The sequence below is a fragment of the Leuciscus leuciscus genome (assembly GCF_965113295.1).
Source record: "Leuciscus leuciscus genome assembly, chromosome: 9".
Taxonomy (NCBI): Eukaryota; Metazoa; Chordata; class Actinopteri; order Cypriniformes; family Leuciscidae; genus Leuciscus; species Leuciscus leuciscus.
This window is the reverse complement of record NC_138733.1, coordinates 22,524,802-22,545,146: the sequence shown is the minus strand read 5'-3', so window position 1 is coordinate 22,545,146 and position 20,345 is coordinate 22,524,802. Positions and strand designations below refer to the sequence as shown.

The 20,345-nt window shown below is 36.8% G+C and overlaps 1 protein-coding gene across 1 annotated transcript; it reads right to left on the bottom strand.

Moving 5' to 3' along the window:
* Positions 1–991: 991 nt before the first annotated feature.
* On the bottom strand, positions 992–18,305 carry tbx4 (T-box transcription factor 4). The gene is made up of 9 exons (XM_082178732.1): positions 17,993–18,305; positions 14,778–14,923; positions 14,443–14,537; positions 9,667–9,786; positions 8,127–8,274; positions 3,777–3,929; positions 3,589–3,677; positions 3,276–3,511; positions 992–2,636 (listed from the first exon to the last, which is right to left on the bottom strand). The coding sequence occupies exons 2-9, from the start codon at positions 14,919–14,921 to the stop codon at positions 1,999–2,001; spliced, it is 1,623 nt and encodes a 540-aa protein (XP_082034858.1). The 5' UTR covers positions 14,922–14,923; positions 17,993–18,305; the 3' UTR covers positions 992–1,998.
* Between the last annotated feature and the right edge of the window lie 2,040 nt (positions 18,306–20,345).

The following is a 20,345-nucleotide window of genomic DNA, read 5'->3' as shown; positions in this document are numbered from 1 at the left end:
AAAAGATTTGACCTAAACAAAAGTCAGCGATTATTTATCTTTTTATTTTATTGTAAATATTGTTATGGCTGATAACTGATAAATTAAAATGAACATTATTTTGTAATTAATATGTTCTAAAATATATATATATATATATTTATTTATATATATATTAGACTGGTTATGAGTAACAGCTTGACAAGGCAAACCCCTTAATAACACAACCAAAAATCAACCCACAGTTCACAAAAACCACACCTGGAATTTTACCATCTAACAATCAGGTGAGTTGAAATTTGAGTGTTGTCTGTAGATCATTATTAACATGTTGTTAGTTATGTTAATTAACCATCATATAGGCCTATTTGGTTTCTATGGTCTGTTCAAACAGGAGGTCTTGGAAACAATGTTACATACTGTAATCTCTAAAAAGAGACTAAAAAAGGTACAGCTTATTCAACGTGTGCAAACAACTGAAATTCCTATGGAGAAAATTTGTTACATGATGAATTAACGGTCTCTTTTTGTCAGATTTGTCAACTTAAATGACAGTTTGAGTAAAATCACCACTTTAAGTTCCCTTAACACATCCTGTTTTCCTTCATTAGAACCACAGTGCTTACCAGTGATGCCCCATCCTTTTTTAATTTGACTTGTGGCTGCCTGCCCACGAAGGCTGTTTTATATTGTCGACCTCTTGAGGATTTTCCAACCTAGCCTAAACTCTGTTCTTCTCTATTCTTTTCTTAATGATCATTTTTAGGCTTCCATCTGGTTGCAAGGAGCTTTTCTGATGTCGAATTGCACTTATCAAACTAATTCAGACAATGATTGGTGCCAAACTCAAACACTTCGCTTCTATAGCACATATTGTTCAACTGGCCCTACAATCCATTTCTAGAATACAGTTCAACAAAAATGGAGGAAAAGTATAGGAGCCAATCTAAGACCACTAAGATGCATTTTCTCAGTGAGCTTTATTTTGAGCTGTAGGTCTGGTCTGTATTTATTTTTATTTTTTTTACCACAAATATATTTTTTATCATTTGATTATGGAAGAGGTGTTTTAATATTGAATAGCTTCACTGTTGTGATTGCATTACAAAGAAATAGTAGCAATTGCATAGCATCAATACATTAGCAATTCCAGATACATTATATATATATAATTGAAAAAATACCTTTTTTGTTTAAAACTTTATTGCAATATTAGGAAATAATAAGGATCTCTTAATAACACCCAGTAAATAACCAATCTTTGGACTTTGCACATGTTTTGCACACTCTAACATTTCAAGAGGAAAAAGGCAGCCTCATTAACTAAGTCTGTTTAGGTTAACTAACAACTAAACTTCTCAATATAATCCACTGACTTTTTGCACTCAATACAAAAAGTCTCCCAAGTGTAGCAAAATGCAGTTGGCACATACACATTTTGTGCTATATACAAAAATTAAGCACCGATAAGGTTCCTCTTAAAGGGACAGTTCGCCCCAAAATTAAACTTCTGTCATTATTTACTCTCCCTCATGTCATTCCAAAATTGTATGACTCTCCTCCCCAAAAAAAAAACATTTTGAAAAATAATCTCATGATCTTTTCAAGTCAATGGGATCCAATGTTGTATTAAACACCCATTGACATTCGCTACAGTATATGAACAAAAACAGCTGACCCATTAAAAAACAAAAAAAATCTTCTTTTGGAAGAACAGCTTTGGAACGACATTTTCATTTTTAGATGAACTATCCCTTTAATGCCAACAACAGTGCATTAAGTAGGCTGTTTGTGCTTGGCTTCACCACCTGCGCATGAACTATAACTCTGATCATATCTCAAATTCAAATAAATATACAGTGCCACAAATTGTGGGCTTCCTATACTATGAGGCTAAATAGATTTATGGCTTTGCTTTACAATTTAGCATCATGGCTGTAAAAATAATCTCATTGCAGCTGTTCACAGAGAGTTTGTTTCTCTAAGCTGCAGAGGAATATAGTTGTAGACGGTGGCTGTTTAACTGTCTGTCCAGTGAGGCCCAACACTGCTCAGCCCTGTTTGGAACTGATAGGTTGATTCCCGTGTTGAAGTAGGGCTATGGTTCGGATAGCCTGTGAAATCCCTTTGTGAACGTAATGGCGACCCAGGGTTCCTATGAAACAGCGAGGAATGTGCTCTGTCACGGGAGGCGGGGCCGGAGGGGGAGGAGGATGCTGATGATGCTGTCGATTGCAACACCCGCTGTGTGGTAAACGTGACTAGGTCGGGAGGTGCTGGATGTGGACGCTGCATGGACGATGAGTGGTGGGGAACCGCGGAGGCTGTGCTGTTGAAGTGTGCAGTGAAGGGCTGGTATTGCACAGACTCCACAGTTTGCATGCCGTAGCGAGGATACGGCTGCACTGACGCCCACATATTGCAGTTCAGTGACGGGGCCGGGAGGTCATCGGTACCCACTGCGCCCCCTGCCTCTCCCTCCACTCCTCCATACATGCATGCCTCTCTAGAACCTAAAGCCTCGCTGCAGTATGGATGGGACAGCAGAGGTGGATCGTAGGAAGGAGGGGAGCGGAAGTAGTGCTCCTCAGAAACCGCAGAGGCTGTTGTGTCAAGATAGGGTCGTTTGCATCCCAGGTCCAAATGTCTTGTGTTATCTAGAAGAAAATATCATATTTGAATCTACAAGGTTTGGAAATGCAAGAGATTTTGAAAACTGCACTTTAAATCCATGTCATAATAATTGATCAGGATTAGCAATGCACCCATGCCGATAATCTTATTGGTGTTGTTTATGTTATGTTATGTTATGTTATGTTATGTTATGTTATGTTATGTTATGTTATGTTATGTTATGTTATGTTATGTTATGTTATGTTATGTTATGTTATGTTATGTTATGTTATGTTATGTTATGTTATGCATTCAAATACAGCAAATTACAAATACATTTTAATTTATGATGTCTAAATTCACTTGCAGTATTTAAAATGACTGGTTTGAATCATTTTAAGTGAATTTAGGCATCATACGTTTTTCATTTTATTTTGATGATTATATCAGTCATCAGTATTATTAAATTATTAGTGCTTTTAAATGTAAACTTTTAGTGAACGTTAGATGACTGCAAAGGTAATCTAAATGTAAACAATACAGGAAATTAGCATAGCTGATATCGATTATATAAAAAAAAGGAAGATATCTATTGACCAATAACCGATATGCTACCAATATTGTGTGTTTAAGTCAGGATTAACAAGTCTTTGGTAAATAATGTGGTTGCCATAGCGCTGTACCTCTGTGCTTGAAGCAGTGGTAAAGAAGGCTGGATTCCCTGCTAGATGGGAAGGAGTGAGAGAGAGCTTCCTGGGAATCAGAATTCGGTAGGGGGACGCCACTGTCATACTGATAGTGAGAAACCACCTGTGAGTGGCTACTCAGCACACCTGTACCCAGTTTTCCTGACAGATGGCCATGTGATGAGATAAGCCGCTGCCGGACCATGTTCTTAGAAATCACAGGGTAATCTTTCCTAGGAAAATGGGCACTTGATCAGTAAGACTAAGATCTTTGGTACATTATGCAGCATATTTTAGATGATAATCTTACCCTTGAAGTCTGGACACACGCAAATCTCCCTCGTCGCTGCCACGGAAACCTTTGGCAAAAGGATTGTTCTCAATTTTTAACTGGGTGATCTATGAAGAAACACATAAGTTCGCAATTGTAGTGTGCTATACAAATAACTGCATGTGATTGTGAGACTCTATTGTGTAATGGGCAGATTCTAATGGTACCTTATGGTTCTGATAGGATGTAACGGAGATGAAAGCGGTCTCATGGAAGACATGAGTACAGTAGGCTGTGTTCTTAGAGCCAAAGGCATTGTTCTCATCAGCTTTCACAATGTGTAACCTGGGCTGGTATTTGTGCATTGAGTTCAAGATGATCTGTGAACAGAAATGCAAGCCTACATTAGGATAGATTGAGAAAGAGAAATTTTACATTATTTTGCATATGAAAATGTAATAATCTCATTTGTAATCATATGTATTTGCATGTAAAGTTTGGTTCTAGTACATTTCATACTTTTGAAATTTACATTATTAACAGACTGACAGCACTTTACGTGTGAACAACTTTAGAGACATACAAATGTTAACGAAACCTTACAGAAAATTGAATTAATGGGTTGAATTTGATTTATTGAGCTCTATAAAATATTAAAATATAGCCATACAAATATTTGTGATATAAATATTTATTTTAAAATAATTGATAATTGGAATATATTTAATTTTATATTACATTACAAATATCAACTAAAATATTACATTTTTATTTTATATTTATATTATATTATAATATTTTATTTTTATTTAGGCAAAATTTTACATTTAAAAGTTTGGGGTTGTAGTATTTTTTTTTTATGTTTTAGAAAAAAGTGTATGCTCACACAGGCGGCAGATGCATTATTTGATCAAATCAATTGAGAATTTTTTTCTTTAATATATTATATTTATAGATTCATTATTGTCTACATTTCTAAAGCTGCGCATACAGTATGAAAACCTGTATGAATGATCTGATTAACATTTTCAGAAAATATCCAAATGTATAAAACTGTACATTGATCATAATGAAGCTGTTGATGTACAGTACATGTTAATGTGACCGCATCAATACACACGTCAAGAGGTTTTGTTCTGTGTTTTATGCAAGTAATCCAACTGGATCCTTTGTGTATGTGTGTTTGATCATAGTGTTCTAGCAGCACCAGTCTGCTCAGTGTGTCCATGTGTCTGGTGTTCAGTGAAGCGTTTAGTTAGGGTCATCCCCAACACAGATCTGTCAGGGCCAATGAGCATCAGGGCCTTTCCCTTTGTTATGTCGACTCCCAGACACAGAGTAAGGCCGCTCTCCTCGTTGCTGCACTTTTAGAAGAGGAGTTAGGAGCACTAGTGCACAGAGGGCAACCCCAGGTCAATCCCCCCCATCACAGACACAGACGGTAGCCTCAGCCAAATGAATGGTTTGTGCGCTTCATTTGGTGAGTGCAGACACATGTGACCTTTGCCTGGTTGGCTGGCTGGCGTCTTGAGGTAATACCATGTGATGCAAACTGCATTGATGATTCAGATATAGAGATGTGTGCTGTCCAAGTATATTAATCAAGCACCTTTGTCAGATCAATGCCGACTCCGAGGCTGCCTTTCATCTCCGTTTTCTTTCAGTGTAAGATCTATTTTTGGGGATTGTGTCATGTGACCTTACAGCTAGATTGCCTTGCATTGGAAAAATTCCTGTGCGTTCAGTCCACAGCAAGTTGCTTATAAATATCTGTGGGTGTTGGGTGTCTGTGCGGTCAGTGGTGTAGCAAAAGTAATCAAAGCTTGGTGAAGTGAAGACATCAATAAATCACAATAATTTGGTCATGTGATGAAAATAACTGTTTTCTATTTCAATATATTTTGAAAGTATAATTCATTTTATAATGTATTCCTGTGATGACAATGCTGAATTTTCAGCATTACTACAGCCTTCAGTGGCACATGATCCATCAGAAATCTATTATCAGAAAATTATATTATCAATTTTGAAAACAGATTTTGCTACTTAATATTTTTGTGGAAGAAACCTGATACTTTTTTTCAGAATTAATTGACGAATAGAAACAGCCTTTTTAACATACATCTTTTGTGACATTATAAATCTATTTATCTATATAAACATATTAAAATATATTTTTTTACTTTTGAAAGGTAGTCAAGTCAACTTTATTCATATATCGCTTTAATGCGTATCTAAGCAGATTTACAGTGAAAAACAGGAAAATAATGATCAGTGATGAAAACAGAATTCATTTATGTTGATTTAGTTTGGTTCAATAACTGAAATTGGTAAATTATGAAATTAATTCATTTACAGTATAAAGCAGCTCTGCAGAAAACAGTGATGTTATCTTCCAGCTCAGTTCAGTTCTCACCCAATAGTGTCAGTGCAGTCAAATCAATAATATTGCTGAAAGCTAAGAACTGTTTATAAACTGTATATATATATATGACTTCCTTTATATATTAAAAAGAAAAAAAAAAGAAGGTAAAACTTAAGTTTAGGGTCCAATTCTCACTATTAACTAGTTGCTTATTAGCATGCATATTACAAGGATATTGGCTGTTTAACTATTAATACGCAGTAATTAGGAGTTTATTGATGCAAAAGTCGTAATAGTGAGAATTGGACCCTGATCTTAAGTGTGACCAAAAACTTATATCTGCCATGTATTGGTTTTCGGTCATACCATTAAAACTAATTATCAGCACAATTGTAATATCTGTGGATATAGCTTTAGTGTTTTGACTGTGGCTGGTGTTGTGCACTAGCATGGCTGCAGTGGTGGCCTGTGTTGGGGCTCTCAGCCAGCCGTGGTGTCCCTGCTGTTGTGGGCGTCAGCAGAGCTTAGGAACCTCTTTCCCTGCTCATTACTCGCCCTTATCACTTCCTAGGCATTCAACTAATCCTGACAGGCCAACTTTGTGTCGTTCTGACAGGTTATGAACCTAATGAGCTTGTTTCTGATGTTATTGCATCAGACAAGCTAGGTCCACAGGCTCCTTTGGGCAGCGCTGCCATGGTCAGACTCCTCTGCTCCACTGTTTCTCTTCTCTTTAGAAAGTAGGAGACTCTCAAGATGACCCTTACCATAGCTCTCACATGAGGTGTATTCATTCTGAACCAAACCGGACAAACCGGACCTTGCAAGTCAAATTTAATTTTAAGGAAGTTTACAAAATGAAATTGTGTAAATGTAATTTTTCACAAGAAATTTTAAATTTTAAACTTGTTGGCTTGACAGCCTTGCTTGAATGTTTAAAAAAGTCTTACAGACAGATTTATGGAAATATGTTATGGAAAAGTTTTTTTTGTTGTTGTTGTTTTTGCCAGCGTTTTTGAGCATTTTTACAAAGATTTCATTAATGTTTTGCTCTATGAATATCTGAATATGCAATATATCAAAATAACAGACTCTGCTTTAAAAAAAAAAAAAAAAAAGGTTTTAATATAGCTTTGAGCATTCTTTTTTTTTATCACACTTGAATATGGGTGAGCAACATTTTGAGCAAAAAGCTGAGAAAATCACGTTTTTGTCAGATGATCAAAACATGGAGTAGATTGAGTCCATCAACACCCCTAATGCTTGCACAGTCCTATAGAACTGAATGGGTCATTTCGTTTTAGTAACATTTGGCAGTTTTGATTTGCATGCTGTTTAATATTGATGATTGCGGGTTTTTTTTTACATATGCATAATTAAATATGATATCGCCTGTTTCTGCACCTTCATCTGTGTTTTGATCAGGAGATTCAGTACTCTTTCAGAAGATGAAGAGTCCCCCCCCCCCCCCCCCCCCCCACACTATATAACAGTGAAAACACGGAAAGCCGGAATATTCCGTCAATGGCGGGGAAGCGCTGTCTCACAAATGAAGGAAATTTCCGTCAATGTCGGGGAAAAGAAAAGTTTCCAAGAATTGTATTACCTGTTCTTTGAATTGCAATTCAGTAAATCCCACATTCTGTCATTCTAGTTCAACTTCCTGTGGGCTGTGGCCAATTCAGTTTATTTATAACAGAAAGGCTTTTTATGTTCTTAATCAATAGCACAGTTTTCATTTTCAGTGAGAATCAGTCTAATATCTACATTTAAAGTCAGTATGAAATAGAAAATCACCTTATCTATTTTCTAAATAAATCTTAATGATCAATAAGATGTATTTTCCATTCCATTACACCAATTCATCCATTCATCCCAAAAAATTGGATCACGTAATTTTTTATTAAATGTCATTACTAAATCTTCTGGTGAAAATAAATATTTCTTTAATTATTTTGTCCACTTAAACGGTATTGTTTATTTTCTTTTGCATTCAGTTCTGCCTCTATCCATTCAAACACTGATGGATTGAACAAACCCCCTGCACTACTTTTCCCCCCGATAACCTAGTATAAAAAAAGATGTTTCCACACTATTAATTCCACTTAATAAGCAAAAATTGTGTATCACCTAGTCTACCTTGTAAGTCTCTCTTCTTTGCACACTGCAAATCGCAGATTTTAATATATAATCTCAGATTTTGGACACTCACATGCCCGAAAGGATCAAGGTGGTTGTTTGTGAGCTTCAGCTTTTGAAAGGAGACCAGCTGTCTCATCCAGTGGGCCCCTGTTGCAGGAGAGTCTGGGTGGACGTAGAGTCTTCCAGGCATGGCAGGCTCTGCTTTTCCTGCCACCATCCTATGAAGAAGAACAAGAGCATTTTTTAGTTTTTTGACACGAAAAGGCACTAGCAACATTTGCAAAAGACCTATAGCTTACAGTTGTTGGTTTGGTGTGGTGAATTAGGCTCAGTCCTCCAGAGTTTCTTTTAGTACATAGCTTTCCAGCACCTCTGACATCATGCCATAGCGCTTTTAAAAGGAAAACTGTTCTTCAGTGTCACGAAAATAGGATATAGCAGCAGGCTACAGAAAGGCTTTATGCAGAACATCTGCGCATTAATGATCAGAGCACGAGTGGTGAATGTCCAAAACATTTTGGGAATACTTCCCAAAGACTGGTGGCTGCTTTGACCGAAACATCACTGCTAATTGTGTGCCTTGAAGGTGTCGCTGAAGATCTCCAGAACCAATGCTGGCAAATGGTGGAATTCCTGTCTATCCCACAGATTTTGAAAAATGCTCATAAAATGCTCGTTCTCGTGACAAAACATGCCATTCATTGAGATTTGCATGCCGTCGTTATTTTGTTGAGTTTTTTTCCATGCTGGATACATGCAGATCTGACCTTTTGTGGTGCCGATGGTTGCATGGTGAAGAGAGCCTATATCTAGTGGCATTGCCAGAGGTACAGGGTCAAAAAGAGGACAGCATGCATAACCAGCTGTTTTAAGCCCATTGGTTTTGACAGACTGCCTGCTGTGGCCTACAGTTATTAACTGTGTGCTAATGACAATCCACAGCCAGAACTAGCATTGCATGGATAAACTGATATAGACTGCATATTGTTTGCTTATAAATAATTAATTTGAGTTTCCTTCAGTGCTGGCCTTTGCAAAAGTGTTTAATAGGATGAATTATAATTTAAGAAAAGTGTTGGAAACGAGGCCAATGCAGTCTTTTTGTGATGGGATTTAATTATTTACCAACATTATATTCAGTATCGCAAAGTATTAGTAAACTTTTGACAATCATTACTGACAGTATAATTATAAAAAATAATACAATTTAATTTTAATATTAATAATAATTATTATACTTTATCAGCAATTTCCTTTTAGTGTGTTAAAAAGTGTGCATCTGTACTGTGGATATGGATTGCGGCATTTTTCCACTCATGCCAACAAATTAAGGAACATAGATTGGAGGAGACAGCAGAATATAAAACATACTCATTTTTGTTTCTTTGCAATGTAATCTGGATAAGTGTTTGTCCAGATGCCTCAAGCGAACGGTCACTGTTCTGATACGGTCACATTTGCTATTGCATGTTACAGCTGAATTCCAAAGGCTTAGAGTATCCTTAAACAACTTTCCAGAATGTGTTCATTCTAATTATGCTGTTGTGAGTCAGAATGAATGTCGTCTTCTGCAGAAACGTTAAAGATGGACAGAGGGACGTTAAACTCACCACTTGTTGTCACAGAACTTGTACCGATGGTCATCAGCTGGAATGATGTCAGTTAATAGGATGTATTTGGTTTTTGGGTTCATTCCTGTGACTTTAACTTTGTAGCTGGGGAACATCCGCCTAAAGAGAGTGCAAATGATATCATCAGGGTTTAAAATAGTGCCTTACCATTGAAATACATAGAAAAGCTTCATAGAGCTTTATCTCTTCAGGTATTGTACATGGTGAGAAATAAGTTTATTAATTAGTTTAGTACTTTATTTCATTTTACTAATCTTATTTTATTTTATTATAACTGCAACCAAGTTGTTTTTTATTCACTTACTACTGTGCTTTTGTCCCTAAATGCCATTTAGATCTAACTTAAAAACTTGGTGTTAATGCGCTTTTGTGCTCAGAGAGGTCATTCTCTTTCAATCGCATCTACGCAGGCTTATCCCATTTGTGTCATTCAGGTATCTCAATGCCGTCTTTATTGCTCACTACAGGAACAGCTTTTTCCTCCGAATGACTTAGGGCCGGGTTGCGTATGCAACAGCTGAGCACTGACAGTAAGCATGGATGAGACCGTCTTATCGGCTCTTTCGAGGGTTTTAACAGGCCTTAAGTGCAAGAGAATCACGGGAAGTGTTTGTTTTGGGCGGATGAGTACACGATTAGTGATCAGATAACAGCTTAACCTGTTTTTAGGACAGATTAGTTGTTTAAGAGGCACAAAAGGTCACTTAAATCTCCAAGAAGGCTGCGTGCTCAAGCATCCCCAGACAGCTCTGCAAAACATCTCACACAAACGGCTCTACCATAAAAGGTTACGCTTCAAAAATTCATAAAACCTAAAGCATAAAATGTAACTGTTATCCTCAACAAGCCCATATAAGGAGTCATGATCTGTACCTGGTACTGATTTGCTTTGGGGCAGATATATATTTTTAGGGATTGACTCTGTTTTGAAAGAGCCGCTCTATAAAATGTGGGATCTCCATTTTGTTCAGATACAGGAGAAGCTGAGATGACAGACAGAATATGCTAATATAGCAGACGCAGTCATAAAACAAATCAATAGAGCTACCTTGAGTAACCTCTTTGCATGTAAAATCCCAAAGTTGCAAAAAGATTGATTCCCCTTATAAACTCTGAGTGCTTTTTTAATGGCAGGTCTTTTAAACAGCGGGCAGCTAAACAGCCTCATTGCACCACCCCACTCCTCCAGAAAAGTTCCACTGCAGTGCATTACTTTTTTGGGGGGGGGAGGGTTCCACCAGCAGTCATACATTTATTACGGCAAATAAATGTGGCCTGAGCTGAATCATTTCATTGCATTTGCAAATGCACAACTGCTTAGGCCTGCACTGTGTAAGCACTAGCCTGAAAGCACTAGCTCTAATACCCAGAGGAAGAGCTCTATGTCTGGCCCAGGCCTGCAATCCAATCAATGTAAATCACACTGGGCAAGACACTGGTAAAGAGGTGCTTTAAGCCATCAGGAACATCTTAAACAAACCTTTCCACCAGGCTACGCTCGGATGATGATGTATTTCCCTATTCTTCTGTCAGTAATTCAACAAATTGACAAAATCTTGTTTCATTTTTGGTTCTGACATTGTTTCGACACTAAGAACAAGAAGGTTAGATTTGGTAACATTAGTCAATGCCATTGGTATCATGAACTAACAATACAATTGTAATTTTGTTTTTATTCTAATTGTATTTTTTAAATCTAAATCATAAATCACGCATCACAGGTAACTAATAATTAACAAAATAATCATTATTATTATTAACATGTAACTTCTTGCATTAAATTAAACCTACTGTAAAATGTTACCTTAGTATTACATTAAACATCACAAGAGTTCTTGTATGTACTTTTATGTAGGCCAACTGAACATTTAGACATTTTCAAAATGTAAATATATCTAAAATAAATTATTCATGTTAAGAAAATACAGTTAGGAAAAATTAACCAGTATTTACAGTACTAACAGTGAGGATGTAATAAATCTTGAGTAAAACGCATTTACTCAAGACTCACATGTAAACACCTGAGGGATGTGTAATGCTCTTTCCATTTATGCAATACTTTGACATAATGGCTGCCACAGTAGATCACATTGCACATGTCTAAAGGGGTCTTACAGTGGCTCTGTAACTGTATTCTGTTGCTGTAGGTAGTCATGTTGGAGCGCTGTCCTTGGCATGGGAACAGCTGTGTGCACCATTTACTTTACTGTATAAACGGCGTCTTGTTGCTTGAAGGGATAGATCACCCAAAAATGTAAATTCTGTAATCATTTATTCACCCTCATGTCATTGCATATGACTTTCTTCTGTGGAGCAAAAAAAAGAAGATATTTTATGAAAAATGTTGCAGGTTTTTTCATTCTTTTTTTTTTTTTCAGTGGTTGTTTCTTCCAAATATCTTTGTGTGTGTGTGTTCCGCAGAAGAAAGTCATACAGGCTTGGAATGATATGAGCGTGAATAAATGATGACAATTGTATTTCATTTTTTTGGTATATTATTACATGTCAAGTTTTAGATATCCTGACAATATCTATGGGAGTGAAATTTCTTTCAAGTGATATGGTTAATTTTCTTAGTTATCTTAGTAAAAGCACTGTTTATGGGTGGGCCTGTGCTTCAGTGTATATGTGTAAGGACGACAGTGAGAAATGGCAAGTATGAAAGTGTATCATATCGGTGTCAGCATGTGCATTATGGCAGCTGTTTCTTTTAGCGTTCACGCGCGCCTGCTCTTTCAGTGATTCATGCTATCTGAAGAGTGCCTAGATCAAAAGAAGCTAGATGATAAAGCAAGTGGGGTCCTTTAGGGCCTGGGAGATGTGATCGAACAGGGCACCATGCTTCACTCATCAGCCTCGCTGATGCTTACTCTGACGGGCTGTGTACAAGTAACACCAGCCGGCTGCTTTCAATAGTCATGTTTAGTGCTTAGTACAGGGCCACAGATGTGCACAATAACAAGATGAGTTGTTGTAGCAGAGTTCAGCTCAGTTTCACCTCAATTTTTTCCTCCAAGAAATATTTTGGGTTCAATACAAGTCAAGCTCAGTCGACAGCATTTGTAGCATAATGTTGATTACCACAAAAAAAAAAAGTGGCTTGTGAAATTTGACTTGCAAAAATCTAGGCTACGATGAATCACTTACCTTGGAAGTACATAAGTCCAATTTATGAAAGGATTTAAAAGCAGAAATATGAAGTCTGTCATTTTATTGATGCGCATAAATCATTTTTTTGAGCTGCAAATCACTTTTAGAGAAATGTTAGGGTTAGAGCCGTTACGTCGTCAACTAAGTTCTTAAATTGGATATAACTTTACACAGAAAAGGTTAGTTAGCATTTTTTTTTTTTAAACTAAAGTTATGTTAACACACATTGTGTTTATGTTTAGTGGCTAAACTATTGAAACTGAGCATTTTAATGTTTACAAATTGGGCCACATTTACTTTTACACTAAGTGCATCCCTGTAACCTAGATTATGGCTTTTTTTTAAAGGAGGGGATTACTTTTCATAGTAATCAACATTATACCACAAATGCTTTTGTTGACTATGCTTAACTTGAACCGAAGCAAGAATATTTCTTTAACACTATGTATGACCCACTTTCTCTGCGTAGCAAGTAGTGCTAGTCGCATGACTGGGGGATTGTTTTTCAATGTTCATGCTAAACTAAATCTCTTTTTGATTATAACAACTGCTATAGTCTTCAGGTATGACATACATTTTTTTCAATGATATCATTCTTTGGATTTTCGACTTATTTGTGCATTCACAGAAGCAAAATGCTGTCAAATGCCATTTTTGTTACTAGCAGACCCAATGAATTGTATGTAAGAGTGCATTCTTCTTTAGCGTAAACCTATACTGTCAAACTGCATATACCGTGCAGACATGGCTGAAGCCTGCTATGTAACACAAGACTACGTTGAGAATCATTGCATGAAATTGGCCCCAATTTTGTGTAATGGGACCCATCGTGAAGAAACCTGGTGAGTTTTCTCAAGATTTACAATTCAGTGAATGGCTGTCTAATATCCTACAAGTCATATCCCCCAAAATAAAATGAAACCGTTAAAAGCTCTTCCTACTGCATGGCTCGATTGACATATTGAGCATCTTTAACAGAGCCTGGTGTCCATTATACACTAAAGTATGTAAAATGAAATGAGCCCATCTGTTGTTGGAACTATGTGGAAGTACAGTCTCCTGTTCTGTGCACAGCTGTCTGACTGAACAGTGCTTTGCTCTTCAAAGGGTTTAAGGCTTCTCGGAGCACTTTATCAGTTGGACAGGGGGAAGCCCATCCCTCACAATGTTACAGCATTAAAGAAAAATGGTGGTGACCTTTTGCATTTTCCACAGAGAAGCGCTGAGAAACTGCTGGCTAAGACTGGCAGAGAGCATTGACTCATTCTCTGCTTAATATCCAGGGTCCTGCTCTTAATCCACAGGGCACATTAAATCTAACACACGGGGCAGCCGTTTGTGTTTTCAATTAGATATTTGTATGCACAGGAATTCAGCCTTGCTTTCCCTTGGTCACATAATATTTTATAAATATTCTATTAAAAGCACTTCATCTTTTCATGCGACTGAGCCTCTTGGTAAAACAAGGTTTCACATTTGCATTTCTTACTAGAAGCGAGATGGCCTTGTTATGTTTTCGCTTCCCTGTTGCAACACCACTTTTCTCTCTGTTTGTGTGTGTGTTAAAGTCTAAAATCGGGTGGATGGAAATGACGCTCTTCTTGCCTGCCTGCTTTGGTGATGATCATCTCGGTTCCGGCCTCATGGAACTTCTTCCATAGTTCCCTGTCGTGAAGAACCACTTTGATGTTTTCAATGTTCTGAAAGTACAGGCACAAAAAAGAGAAATGATAATGAGTCGTTGTTAATGGAAAAATGGCTATTAATATTGGTCAAATGAAAAGAGAAAAATATGAAATTAACAATTTTATTATTTACTAAAATAATTCATTTTTATCTTTTTTTGATCATTAAATCTTTGTTATGTTACATTACATCTCATCGCAGAGGTGAAGATCTACAAGTCAGGACTCATTAAAAGGATCCAAGTGATTGGCTACCTTGTCAGGCTCATTGTTCTGGGGAATGCTGGGAGTTGTAGGCAGGCCCAAATGTGAGGAATCACTGGCAAGCTCAGGACGCCCACCCAACTGGGCCACGGTCATACCTTCATCAGCCACAGCTGAGGCCTTCTCCTGTAGCATTTCTGTAAAATCACAGAAATATTAGTTTAATGATGGCTACGCAATGTAACTTTCAGAATAGGACAAATTATTTCAGATTATATCTAATTAAAACCGGGGGTTTTCCACTTTTTTGGAAAAAGAAATCATATAAAATGAAAAATAGAAAACCATAAAATATACTTTGAGATTATGATGCTAATAAATTATATATTTTTTAGTGTCTTAAAAAATTAGAAAACGAGCCAACGGAAAAAAACTAAACTCATGCCGTGTTTTTAACACAAGCTAAAAACCTAATGATATATGTATAATGAAAATACCACAGATGCCATAGTTCCTCTTTGTTCTCTCTTAGCCTGCTCTAATTGATTATACACAGAGAGGGACAAGACATGGGCTGCAAAATTTGAGAAATAACGTACATTAACATTTACATTTCGTGAGGGAAAGTCTGTCCTCATAACATGGCCTGGCCAATTCATTTCAAGGAAAAGGGTCGAGATCCGTTTGTTCTGAAGTATCGCAAGATTAAATATTTACACTTCCAGCATTCGGGCACCTCGGTTTTATGGAAGCGTGCTAAACACTGCTGATTCCATTAAGAGAGGTCACAAACTTAGCCCCGCTCTCACGCCCCTTCTCTGCTCACGCTCAGACATCACACCAAAGGTATGTCTCATTACTGTAGTGCAACACACTGCCTCCAGAATGCTGCCTATCTGCACGGCGGACACCAAACCGCTCTCATGGTGAAAGCCACCTCCTCCCACCCGCTCCTAATCTCACGCATGTAAACAATGTGAGTGTGCGCCCTTCAGATAAAAGGAGAAGAGCGGGATTCCGTGTAAACTCGGGCAGGCATTTGCCAAAGCTAATAAAGATAAAGTCTGACAGGCACAGTGAGGCTACAGCAAGTCAACCCTGGACTTTTCCAGTCCAAAATGTGCCTTTCACTTACACTGTTTAACTAAGCCCAGTGAGCGAGAGATCTGTTTACATCTCTGTCACCCCAGACATATAATCCGCTAAACTATTCCTGGCAGATACTGCTGTGTGCACACGGGGGTTCGCTGGCTATTTACAGTGTGTTGTCCAAAATGTTCGACACCAACCAAATTTTGACTTATCGCTTCTTATAAAATTTTCAAAAAGTAATAATAATACAATTGTTTGAGGATGGACTGCACCATATTCTATATAGCCATGATTTTGTGGTCAGATTCACCCAGTTCATTGAAATACTTTTTTGGAAACCTGGAATAATATCGTGCCTGGGAGGGGGAGGGGGGTGTTTTATACCGTTTTGATGCACTTTATAATAGCGGCCCAGTATGATTTGATCTTCCATTTTATTCTGTACCAGAGTGGAAACAATGCGTGTTAGAGAACAGGCCTGTTCACTTCTAACACAGCATGTTTTCCTTCCTAGGTATGGTGACATTCTGCTATATTTCTTCAGTGATACTTTGCAGCACATTAGGTTTAGTAAAGTACACTTGAACCATTTTGGCTGTAGGGTTCTTAAGTTAGTTATATTCTTTGGCGATTACAAATCACTTTGGTTCCTAAGATTTGTGCATTGATTTCTGAGTTCTTTAAAGCACCTGTAGATGGTTTTCTAAGGCCAAAATTGTTTTGGGACTTAAAAAGGCATCAGACCATTATATTCTAATTAGAACATTTATTTTTAGCATTTGTGGGCTGTTATCCCATGACTGCTTGAATACTGTCATATTGACAAACACAGTGAGAAAATGAAAAATGCTGGAAATGTGCTTGCCCCCTTCAGGTGTCCTTTAACCATTTGAATTAAATAGGATTTGACAGCTGAACAACAACAAAAATAAAAACAATAAATATTAAGAATTGGGTTAACACAAATGATTCAGTTGAATATACTGTAGTTTCCTTTTCTAAAAGGTGTAAGATTTTTATAATTTTTATAGGCTAATTCTTGCTATCTGTCAATGTAATAATTATATTTTAGATGTGCTTTGCATTTTCGTTGTGATATAAAAGAGTGCAACTAATGGTGCATTTGTTATTAATCAAAGATATTATTATTTATATAGCCTAGGCCCTATTGAATAAATCAGTCTGTGTAATAATAGGCCTGTTTTTCTTGATTTGATTAATTTGATTTTCTTGATTTGATTTAATTTAATTAATTTTTTAAGTCCTACCTCCCCCCCAAAAAAACTAAAAGTGCATTTAACCAGCTTAAAATAAAATATATTATTTAAACATGATTTTTTTTTTTTTTTTAAATAAAATGTCTGTAGTTTAAATACTGTATGATAGGTATATGTGTGAATATTTTTGTTCTTTTGCATTTGTCACGCTTCTATTTATTTCCGATTATCAAAAAAAAAATATATATATATATATATATACATTTTATTTTGCATATCAATTTTAAATATTAAGAAATTTGTCATTTTATTGTTTACGAAGAACTATGCTATCGCCATCCGAATGAATTAAGCTGCTGCTTTAAGGCCTTTAGGTCTACTCCATTCATTCGGGCAAAATGATAGATCAGGGATTGACACGAACAAGATCAAAAGTAACTGCATCATCAGATAAAATATGTGCTCCCGACAATTCATTGAAAATATTAAGCGAGCATGCACGTACAGGCCGCAGTGCTTTCTTTTGAGATAAATCACATTAACACGCAGTAGCCTATAATGCAAAAGCATCCTACATCAAATGTTGTACAAAATTACATTCATAAGCAGTACATAGGCAAGTATAGTAGCCTACAAATAAATGGTATTTTAAGCGGCATAATAATACAATAAAAAGGCTACACAGTTTACAAAGGCTACAGTAGCCTATACTATAGGAACTTCAGATTGTTTACATCACAAGCTGTTCAGATATTGTTAAATAAAAATCCTATAGCCATGGTTTTATTTATGAAGGACTGACGCCTTCTCGTTGATCACTTAATTTGATAAAGAAGGATAGATCAACTGCGTCTAATCGCATTACCGACCTCCATGCACATATAAGAGGAGGTTCGGTTCGCCACACGGATTTCAGAGTAGCGTGAAATGACCTACTGAGAACAAATGTAATGTTACCTCATAAAATATTATGTTCTGAAATGCTCCATATCATTCCAAACCGCAATAATCTGTCCACTGCGACATTACAGCAGGAGGCTAGGTCCCGGTGTGGCGTTGAGTCCAGTGCACTAGTATCTGTTCAGCATCCTCATGAGCAGACTGAGCTGTCTCAATTCTCTCTTCCCCGGCAGAGTCTGCTTCTGTTCATATAGCGCCGCGAGCCGAGTGCTAACACCGGCGAGTGCTCGTCTCAGAGGCAAATGGTCACTACGTGATGTTTTCTAGGAAACACCGACTATCCACAGGGCAGCTTGAATTGTTAAAACACTGGGGTGAATATCTTGGCTCATTCACTCATTCCCTCCTTCCCCCCGCGCCTCATCGCTGACGTTGCTCTCAATAACACCAAACCCCAAACAACCCGATGCGCAGGGTTGACTCAAACCAACGGTCCTCTCACGAGGAAAGCAAGTCTACTCATCGTTAAACATGACTGGTAGACTCGTCTCCTCATTCTCTCCCCCACAGCAATAGTTTAACATGCAGTAGCCTATTCAAAATAGCTACCTCAAGGATGGGGACAAAAAAGAATAGCCTATGAATTTATTTTATTTTATTTTCTCTAAATTGGGGAAATTAAGTTTCCTGTCCTCTGTGATGATTTTTAAAAAATGTTTTAAATAGTTTTTTGTTTTGTTTTTTTGTTATGTTGAACGGTAATTTTTTATTTTGGGCTAGTTCCCTATCCAGACTTGCCTTTTATAATAAAGATTTTTAAATTATGGAAATTCAGCTTTACTTCCCACCCCCCAAAAGAACTTAAAAATCATATTTTAAGTCGTTTAGAATTTACGTGAATAATTAATGTCTATTGGTCTACTTTTAGTGTAGAACTGCTGTCATTGCCATCACGCCAAGCATTTTAGACAACAATTGAGTGGTGTTTTTGTTTTGTTTTTTGGTTGTTGTTTTTTTTAATTAGAAATACAGAGGAAAACATCTCAGACAGCAAAGTGACCGCTGAAGAAGACTGAAGATCATAGGCTAAATATAATTAATTTTAATATTCTTACATCATGATCTGAGATAAGCTTTATACCAATTCATTTTACCAGTCATTATGTAAGATTTTTTATTCAGAAATATTTTTTTCTATTTCATAGTTATTTTACTGTTGTATAGGCTATTGATGTATTAGCAATTCCAAGACATTTTCTCCCCAAAAAATAAAATCATCACATCACACAATATGCTAAAAGATTCACCGCATCACACATTATACCAGATCCACCCGAAGGCTGATCAAGCCATGCATCCGATCTTTATTCAATGATGTGATAAATGTGTTAACGGAGATGAAACATTGTTTGAAGAACAAGATCATTACTCAAGATTTCAAGTTAGCCAAAACTGCTTCTAATTAAACGATCACCCATTTATGCTCGGGCAAAAACAGGCTGAACGTTATCCATGTCTTTAACATGTCATTTTGTCCGGCTTTATGTGTCATGAGCTTTCTATCAATTTCACAGTTTAACATTGTTCCATTTTTTAGCATATTTGTTCCGCTTATAGGCTCGCATGTTTGAATTTGAAATCTGCTGAGAATTTCGTTTAAACATTTCCAGTGAAATATGGTTGCGGTTTTAGAGTAAATGGGTCGAAGCACGAGGCTGAAAGATCAATAAATCACCTGGAGAAGTTCGAGGGCCGTGGGAGCCTTGACTTATATCTACTGGTGACATGACCAAATGAATGGCAACAGCCAGAATATGTCCTTCTCAGACCCGTTTGTCATTCTCGCCAGTGTAATTTTCCAAGCAGGTCATGTTATCAATGAGAATAAACGCAGGAATAAGGAAAGACGGTTTTAGGAGATAGGCCTCGGTCATGGGTGGATGATATCGGCTAGGTTTGTTTGTTTTAGCCTCATTGGCTACAGTGATAGCAATTCGGGACCACACAGGCCTATTTTATATGTTCTTTCGTCTGGACACACGTGTTTGGTTTATTTTAAAGGTTAATATGTACAGTCCATCTTCCTGAATTTCAGCCCAAAAAGTTTGACACAATGTGTGATTAAATATATTTGTTTAATTAATTAAATCATGTAACCTGGTGCTTATAAAAAAATCTAAAATAAATGTTATAGCTTCGTTCAAGCTTTTAGGTGTAGCTTATCCTTCAAAACAGACATACTATAATAATTAATATAGGCCTACAGTAGGCTAATATTAATAATAACACCAATAATAATCATAATAGAACAGACTATAATGTAGGTATATTTACAATGTAGGTATATTTATAATGTAATTTACATTCTATATTGAATATATTGTCGGTATTTATTTTCACATGTTTTTCC